Here is a 10200-nt window from a genome sequence, read left to right on the forward strand (position 1 = left end):
TATTACACTCTTACTCTACCCTGATTGAACCACTGCTCTTACCTGGACCACAAATACAGAGAGTCAACTGATGGAAAGACAGCCAAGTCATTTAAAGGAAAACTGTGAGAAGAGCTAAAAGAGCAAAAACTGCAATACTTTGTTTCACCAAGGACTTCAGGACAAACAAGCAGAACAAGCACACTGGGAAGCTCCTAATGGACTATTGTGAGATTCTGTGTACAGACAGTCTGGAGATGAGAATGACACCATAACTGCATCTTTACCACTCATCTGTCGCAATGGCAAGCTCTGTTTATCCCTGCCTGTTGAGGGCAGTTTTCCTTGTGTGTTTTGTTAACCCTTTAATCCAAGGAGTAAGTGGAGATAAAAACGAAATTCAGAATCCTCATCATGACTTGCACGAGAATATTACTGGACTCCCAATTGTCACGTTTAAATGGCATCATGTTGAAACCCCATACTTAGTGGTACTTTGGGTTTTTGTGGCTGCATTGGCAAAACTATCAGGTATGTAGCTTGAACTTTAAAGTAAATTTGGTTGACGGTTAACTAGTAAGAAATGAAGTTTAAAATCTTGTGTACAGTCTAAAACAATGTAAGACATCAGTGGTATTCCTCATTAATGAATTAAAATTAAAAATTCTGAAGCTGGTATCACTTTTTAATGAGGCTGAATTTCAGTTCAGTTCAGTTCTGAAAAGAAAGATGATCTCCTGAAGATTACCGTTTACTGGGAATTGCAGAAACAATAGTCTGTAACTTGACAACTGCAAAATGAGGACAATAGAATTCCTGTGGAAGCTCAGAGAATCACATAAAATAATGTTTTAAACATATCGCTACTTATGTAAAGGAATGACAATGTAGCATAAGGCCTGTGATTAACATGGTTAGTATTAGTATTTTTATCCTGCTTCTTTTATCAGTATGGAGAGATCACATGCTGTTCATTTTGAAAAAAAAAAAATAAGTATGGAGGCTTCTGTAAGAAAAAAGTAAAATGAGTGCTGTTACAATGCTAAAACAATTATTATTATTTTTGATATGACTTGAATATAATTGACTAGTTGTCATCCGTTTTCTCTCTCTCTATCTAGTGATTGAACTAAATCATCATGTCACCAGTGTGTTCCCAGAGAGTGGTCTGCTCATCATCCTGGGCTTTTTTTTGGGAGGAATCGTCTGGGGAGCAGACAAGGTGCAGACTTTCAAACTGCTTCCTGACACTTTCTTCTTCTACTTGTTGCCCCAGATCATCTTGGATGCAAGTTACTTTATGCCCAACAAGCTATTTTTCAGCAACCTGGGTGCCATTCTCATTTATGCCATCTTCGGAACGTGCTGGAATGCAGCTACTGTGGGCCTCTCGCTCTGGGGCTGCTATGAGGCTGGAGCGATGGGTAAATTTATTTATAGTAATATAGATGCAAGCAGTGTTTACCGGGGTTCAAGCACTTTAAAGCATTTAAGCACAAATGAAAGAAAGACATTAAATATTTTTTTATCAAGCCTGTAACAACCTAAATCAATGTTTTAAAAATGTCATTTCCCAATGCTTTTTATCGCCAGCTGTGGTCTGATCTCTCTAAAACTTTGCTTGTGTAATATCACCCAGTTGCATGTGCTCACCAAGTTTTGAGTTTTGAGTTTTTATTTAGGCTTTATAGGCTTTTGGGAATATTTGAACAGGTCCCTTTTCTAAATGATCCTGATAATTATTGACCTAGAGAGTCCAGAGAATTGCACTGCAGTGGCTTTTTTCCAGATTAAGTGCAAAACCTAGGACTATAGTTTACAATATATATATATATTTTCTTTTTTAATCATTTAACAAACGGTCTGATTGACAGCAGTGGTTCTATAGGCAAAGTTGTTCGGAATGAGGAGGTTTATCATATGATATGAATATCACGTGTATGTGTGAAAAACTGCAATATATCGATTAAGCCCTTGAAAAATGCAATATCGCCCCACAGTGGCAGATTTTTTTCTAATTCCTCACAGACCTGTAGAGTCTAACAGGCCCATCGAGTTTTGTTCTAATCAACCTCTGTTAACCTGGACTAATAGCCAATTGTGGGACTTTGGACTAAGATTGTGCATACTGATTTTCATATTAATAGGACATAGAGGTGCTTAATTATGGCTGTTCCTATGTTTTTCTCTCTTATAGTGTCACCAAGTGGCCAAGCTCAGCGACTTTTTTTTCACTTGCATATTCGTTGCGATTTTGGCATAGATATTTAATTCCATTCAAAATTTATAGGCTTTTTAATAAAATCGGCCCTACCCCTTTTAAACGTTTTGGCGTCCCTTTGCGACAGAGTCAAAAGTTCAAGTTTTTTTTTTTAATTATTATTATTCACAGTCCAGAGAATCTTGCTGCACTGGTTTGGTTGTGATCGGGTGAAAAACCTAGGACTAGTTAGCAAAAGTAGGTTTTTGAAATACCCGAAAGTTAAGAGGGATTTTGTTCTTTTGATCGCTATAATGCCCTCGTCAGACCGATTGGGGCAAGCTTTGGTGCCAATGTAGACTGTGTGAGTACTACCATTCCTTCAAGTTTCAAAATTCTGCGACTTACGGTTTACCCGATCAGTTTTACAGGTAGATTGCTGATCCTTGGCCACTCTATTACAATATGGTATCAGTGCTATGCACTCGAACCCCTTATACACTTATATTTTTAAGAATGTAGAGGATACTGAATTAATTTGACAACTTATATAATCATCAGGTAACTTGGACATTGGTCTCCTGCAGTTTCTATTGTTTGGCAGTTTAATCGCAGCGGTGGATCCGGTGGCCGTGATTGCAGTGTTTGAAGAAGTACATGTGAATGAGGTGCTCTTTATCCTGGTGTTTGGAGAGTCATTACTCAATGATGGCGTCACAGTGGTGAGTTTCAATTTCCTCAAATGCTCTAAATGCCATTATACTCATTTAGTATATATATATATATATATATATATATATATATATATATATATATATATATGCTTTGCTGATCTTTTTGTCCGTCTTTTGTAGGTGCTGTACAATGTATTTGAGGCTTTTGTTAATCTTGGAGGCCCAATGATTGATGTGGCAGAGATTTTTAAGGGCATATGTAAGAATATTCATGTGTATCCCTCATACATAATGAAGAACATAACAATACAACTTTAAACTTACTTATTTATCTTGCTTCACACTTCTTACAGTTACATTTGTTGTGGTGGCATTCGGAGGTTCGTTTCTTGGCGTTGTGTTTGCCATGCTGCTGTCCTTGCTGACCAGGTGCACCAAACACATTCAGATCATCGAAGCTGGCTTTCTTTTTGTGGTGGGCTACCTGGCTTACCTGACAGCAGAAATGCTCTCCCTCTCTGCAATACTTTCGTAAGAGTCTCTTAAGCAATGCAACATCTTTAGAGAATGTAAAGTAATACAACACCAGTATTACAGGAATTTAGGCTCAATGCAAATTGTTTCCAAGGAATTCATTCAGCTAATGGAGAATTACAGAATTGCTTTCTGTGTCACAGAATCACCTTCTGCGGTGTCTGCTGTCAGAAATACGTGAATGCCAACATGAATGAGAAATCTGTCACAACAGTTCGTCATGCCATGAAGTTGCTAGCGAACGGCTCAGAAACCATGATCTTCGTATTCTTGGGTATTACAGCCATTGATACAGAGATCTGGGTTTGGAACACAGGTTTCATTCTCCTCACCCTCCTCTTCATCTTTGTATACAGGATCATAGGTGAGTGCAGTTGACATTTGATAATAGGCTATGTACTTTTTTATGAACACAAAAATCAGCTTTTTGAAGTCTAAATATAGAGGGTTTGCACTTGTAAAAAAAAGGCTTGGGTTTCACAGTTAATGTACTACTGAATACGTTGTTCTGCTAATTTATGCTGTCTAAACCACGGGAAAAAACATGGAAGCTGCCAAATCATATAGAGAAGGCCTTAGTAAGCAGGAATGTGTGTAATACTTTGACAAACTAAAGTTAATGGGTGGTAAAGATACGTATCAGCAGTATAATTAAGAGATTATCCTAATATTTCACCTACCTGATCGGAAATGACAAGAACAAACACGAAGATTCTTGCCCTGGAAATCCTGGTTCATTTTAGCCAACCACGAACGCCTTTTCTTCCTCTGACAGTTTTTTGCACTCTTCTCCTTGATTTATTATAACTTTTGGCAGTCAACAGTACTCCAAAAAAACTGGACGGATTAGTGCAGTACAAAGCATGACAGTAATTGACGATTTTTCAGCAATTTGCGAATTCCGTTTGGTACGGCATTGTTTACATATAGTGCCGCCAATAACTGACTGAAATAACAGTGTTTTTTTATATAAAAAAAACATCGTATTGTTTACAAATATTATTTTAAATAATTATGCTTGAGATGGAACAGAAATGATAAAACATTTAAAATCTTTCAGACATTTCTACTATAAAACACCTTTCCAAAAATAGAAAGCATTCCCTTTCTTTCAAATGTCTCTTGGATGTGTTTTTATGATATGGCTTGGAATGTTTGGTATATATTTACAGGCGTTTTCTTGCTTACCTGGATGCTAAACAAGTTCAGATTGGTTCCAATCGAGGTCATTGACCAGGTTGTAATGAGCTACGGTGGCCTGCGGGGGGCAGTGGCTTATGGACTAGCAGCCATGTTAGACGAAGAAATGATCCCAGAGAAGAATCTGATGATTAGTACCACACTCATTGTGGTGTATTTCACTGTCATTCTTCAGGTTAAAACTATATCCATCACTCCTATCATAATTATGAGACTAAATGATAAGATTATTTTGTATGCTCTACCTAACCTGTAATGAAAATAACTATGTGGTTTCTTTTTAGGGAATCACAATGAAGCCATTAGTTCAGTGGCTCAAGGTCAAAAGAGCAGCTCATTCGGACTTGAAACTTGTTGAGAAACTAAACAATAGGGTAACTATTTGACACTGTATGATTTTCACACTTACACAATGTATATGTAATGCCTACTATATATGTACAGTTGAAGTCAAAAGTTTACAAACACCTTGCAGAATCTGCAAAATGTTAATTATATTACCAAAATAAAAGGGATCATACAAAATGTATGTTAATTTTTATTAAGTACTAAGAAAAAATAATAGGTGAATTTATAAAAATGACCCTGTTCAAAAGTTTACATACACTTGATTCTTAATACTGTGTTGTTCATGAGTTCCTAGTTTGTCCTGAACATTTAAACTGCCCAATGTTCCTCAGGAAAATCCTTTAGGTCCCACAAATTCTTTGGTTTTTCAGCATTTTTGTGTATTTGAACCTTTTCTAACAATGACTGTATGGTTTTGAGATCCATCTTTTCTCACTGAAGACAACTGAGAGACTCATATGCAACTATTACAGAAGATTCAAACGCTCACTGATGCTTCAGAAGGAAACACAATGTATTAAGAGCCAGGGGTGTAAACTTTTGAACAGAATGAAGATGTGTAGCCTACATTTTTATTATTTTGCCTAAATATCATGTTTTTATTTAGTACTGCCCTTCAGAAGCTACTTATATGTTTCCCAGAAGACAAAATAAGTTAAATTTGCCCTGGTCTTCAAATTCAAAAAGTTTTAACATTTTGCAGATTCTGCAAGGTATATGTAAACTTTTGACCTCAACTGTATATTTAAAACACGTGTACATATATTTTAAAAATATATAAATACAGGTTTATTTTATTTAACTCATCCATTCATGTGTTTGTTTTAATGATTATAGAAAAGGTTTTATTGTATGTTTTTATATATGGTGTCTTTATAGGCATTTGACCACATTTTAGCAGCAGTGGAGGACATTTGTGGACGTATAGGAGATAACTGGTGGACCAGAGGGTATGTCTTCATCAGTTCTGTGAATATACCTAAATATTAATAATATAAATATATTAACACATATCTCTTCTTTAAACTCTCTCCCAGTTGGAACAGGTTTGAGGAAAAATATATCAGCTGGCTATTGATGAAACCTAAGGCCAGAAAGAACAGAGACTACCTCTTTAGTATCTTCCACAAACTCAACCTGGAGGATGCCGTTAACTACGTCAGTGAGGTAAAAGCATATATTGGTTTTATATGTTGTATAATATTGTCTTTTGTTTGGTTATCTCAAATGGCATGTGTTTGCAATAGTTTCACATATAGCTGTAATAGTTAGTGATTGCTTGTGAACTGTCAACAAAAAAAAGATCACAAGAAATGTATCTAACCTCTTTTTTTCTTCACATAGGGTGAACGCCAAGGTTCTCTAGCCTTCATTCGTAGTGATGAAGCAGCCAACGTAGATTTCAGAAAACAATTTGGTTCAGAATTTGCAGATGTAATGCCTGATATAATGGTTGATATGTCAAATTACGAGCTTGGATTTGAAAATTTCTCAGTAACCTCCATTGTGTAAGTGAACTGGCTATATTTAAAACACATTTAAACACAATTACTTCAATGTTGATCATAAAGAGCGATAACCGCTGTTTTGACAGAGAACTACATAGGGCAAAAAAACAAAAGCGTCCTAGATGTTGAGACATGACAGTAATTAAAATTTAATTTTTTTGTTAATTAGAAAAGACACAATTCCCTCTGTATCCCTGGATATCCATGGGCAAGACAGGAAGAATGCGGTAGATGACATTAATGCCCATCATCTTCTACAGCAGCACCTGTACAGAAGCAGAAAGCATGTATGAATCGCTCTTCTGACACAGACATGCATACAGTTTGCATTTCATTTGGCCCATCATTTTCTCTCTTTCTTTGAGTAGCACCGTCACAAATACAGTCGCAGTCACTTCAGCATCAACCAGAGTGAGGAAGAGGTGCAGGAGATCTTTCAGAGGACCATGAGGAGCCGCCTCGAATCCTTTAAATCAGCTAAGATGGGTGTCAACCAGGCCAAGAAGATCACAAAGCACCACAAGAAGGAGCTAACACACAAGGTATTAGTGCTTCATGAAATCTCTTTCACCTGGATCACTCTGTTATAGTACTGCATCTCTGAATTTATATATATTTTCAGATGGCTAATGGACACTCAGACGGCACAGGCCATCTATATAAAGATGAAGGTAACAATTTTTTTTTTAGTATTTATAACACTGAGCTGCTTGATAAATATTTGTAATAAATTTAAAATAAAGATTAAATATATAAATATATAAAATAAATATATGATAGAGAGAGAGAGAGAGACAGATTAATAAATGCATATTTTACAATATTTAAATTAAATAAATTATATATATTTTTAACAAAAAACACATTATTATATACATAAATATTAATAAATAAACATTTTAATAAATGTATGTTTACATTTTTTAGAATTTGTTTCATTTAAATATATAATGAAATAAAACAAAGATAAAAGTTTTAAATGTATAAATATAAGTTTAATAATAGTGTAAAAAATAAATGCATATATACAATATATATATATGTATTACATTTTTAATCAAAAAATTAAAAGAAATTGTTTAAAATATATTAATATTTTAAATATGCAGTTATTTGTTAATGTTTGTGTTATATAATACGGTTTTCCATTTTTATGTTAAAAATGTTATTATATCATTTGTGTAATTTAAATATTAAAAAATAGACCAGCTATATAGAGTTGAAGGTAACTTTTTTGTATTTATGATAATAAGCAGCTTGATAAATATTTAATAATTTATTTAATATTTATTTAATAAATAAGATTAATAAAATAGTTATATGATAAATAAACAAATAAATATTGTAATAAGAGTGCAATAAACAGATAGATATTAATAAATGCATATTTGAAATATTTAAATAAAACAATTAATATATGTATATATATATATATATATAATTTTTTACATAAAAATAAAAGTATATTATATACATACATATTAATAAACGCATATTTGAATAAATGCATGTTACTTTTTTAATTTGTTTAATTTAAATATCAAAAAGACATATATAATGAACTAAACTATGTAATGAAATAAAAATATAAATATTATATATATATATATATATATACACACACACACACACACACACACACACACACACACACACACACACACACGTATTATGTATTAAAATTTTAATCAAAAAATGTATAGAAAAAATATTATTTTAAAATATGCAGTTATTTTTTAATGTTTGTGTTATATAATACTTTTTCAATTTTTATGTAAAAATTGTATATATTATATAATTTGTGTAATTTACATATTACTATATATATATAAAATGAACTAAACTATATAATTAAATAATAAATATTGATAATTAATTGTAATAAATATTATAATTGCTTTAACAATAGTAAATACATCTATATATAAGATAGATAGATAGATAGATAGATAGATAGATAGATAATAAATGGATATTTTAAAATATTTAAATTAAACTAATTTATATATATATATAATGTGCTTTAAAACATACTGAATTAAAAACTAATAATTACAAAACCTGTATTTAAAAAAAAAAATTAACATAAACCACCTAAACATGATTAGGCATTAAGGAATGCCATTTTCCCAATATTTATTTATCAAACTTTTCTTCTCTAATTTTCTGTCTTTCACACAAAAAAAACATGATTTTGTGTTTTTAGTTGACAGTGCTGTGGGGAGCGAGACTGGTGTTATCAGTGGTACTTTCATGAGAGACACGTACACAGTTGGAGGTAGGAAAAAGGACAGAACAGATGTTGTTTTGCACATAAAGAGCAATAAATCTATAGGCCTGTGATACTATTTGCAGAAGTAAGAAGTTGAGGGTTTGTGTATGTTTCTTCCCCATCTCATTGAAGCTGGCATAGAGAATCCAGTATTCCTGCCTGATCTGGACAGTCCCACTCACAGTAGCTTACCCTGGCTAATGGAGACGGAGGCTGTTGCACCTTCCCAGAGGGCCCAGCGGCGCCTGCCCTGGACACCCAACAGACTTCGCCGTCTTGCACCCATGAGAATCAGCACCTGCTCCACAGACTCCTTCCTGATGGCTGATGTCTCTTTAACTCTGGAGGAACACGAGGAACTGCCTCAAACAGACCATGATGAAATGTGAGTACACTTCCACTTGTTAACCGACACTTATCTGAAAAAATACAGAGGTATTGTTACTGACCACGTGTTTTAATGACTACAGACGACCAGTCTTTGACTAGATACTTCAGGACAATAATGTGGACAGGCATGGCATGGAAGTGCCTGTACCATTAACAGATTTCAGTCCAAATGTACAAAAACAATCTGGAACTGGAGAATATCTACAGGAAACTTCCAGACACCGATGAAATAGCATGGAGCTAAACCTCAAGGATGCTTCTCCATGGAAGAATCCATTTAGGGCAACATATTTATATACTATTGAGTGCGTACAGCAGAAGAAAAACAAAAGAAAAGTGAATCCTTTCAAAGTTTTCCAAGTAATGCATCTGCCTTTTCCCAATTGTATATGATTTTTAAAACACCTTGTGAAATGGTTGGTCAAAAAGAGTTTCCTACATGTGCTGACAAATTTCCCATTGAAAAAGATTCAGTTTACATCACAGCCATAAACATTGTTTGTTACTTGCAATCTCTAGTCAGTTTTAACTGCTGAAAGGTTTTGATTAGGGGTCGACCGATTATCGGTGCCGATATTAAGTGTTTTTACGGTTATCATATTGGTCATTTTCAAAACCAATCTGCCGATTTAAGCATTCAAAGAATGTTTTTGTCAGAGCCCTTGTTATTCTTAATTTTGACATCAATTTTAATTTTTACACCAAACATATACATATATATATATATATATATATCGGTTCAAAATATCGGTTATCTTCTACTTTTTAAATCAGTATCGGCATCTCCCCTGAAAAACACATATCGTTCGACCCCTAGTTTTGGTCAACGTTTAGGACTAAACTAGGCTATAGATGGTCTCAAAGATAATAGACACTAGTTAGATGCATCCGATTTTGATCTTAAAAAAATGGTGTTGTGTAAAAAGTTGAAAATGTGTTTTGTGCAGTAATGCATAAGTAATATTATAAGGATGTAACAATATTAAAAAGAGGTCCACAATACGATATTTGCAATATTTAAAAAAAAAAACAAATGAAAATGTACTTTTAGAGTTCAAAATTAAGAGCTCCAACCCATGTTCTTAACTAAGAAAA

At 33.7% G+C, this 10200-nt stretch overlaps 1 protein-coding gene across 1 annotated transcript; it reads left to right on the forward strand.

Annotated features, from left to right (window-relative positions):
* The first annotated feature begins 281 nt into the window (after positions 1 to 281).
* slc9a3.1 (solute carrier family 9 member A3, tandem duplicate 1) lies at positions 282 to 9104 on the forward strand. The gene is made up of 16 exons (XM_073821472.1): positions 282 to 510; positions 1101 to 1403; positions 2741 to 2901; positions 3034 to 3112; positions 3207 to 3384; positions 3531 to 3751; positions 4560 to 4762; positions 4872 to 4961; positions 5815 to 5885; positions 5973 to 6102; positions 6280 to 6443; positions 6613 to 6730; positions 6812 to 6985; positions 7066 to 7114; positions 8650 to 8721; positions 8848 to 9104. Exons 1-16 carry the CDS (start codon positions 282 to 284, stop codon positions 9102 to 9104), a joined length of 2499 nt encoding a protein of 832 aa, XP_073677573.1.
* Positions 9105 to 10200: the final 1096 nt, after the last annotated feature.

Source organism: Garra rufa, chromosome 17 (genome assembly GCF_049309525.1).
Source record: "Garra rufa chromosome 17, GarRuf1.0, whole genome shotgun sequence".
NCBI classification, from domain to species: Eukaryota; Metazoa; Chordata; class Actinopteri; order Cypriniformes; family Cyprinidae; genus Garra; species Garra rufa.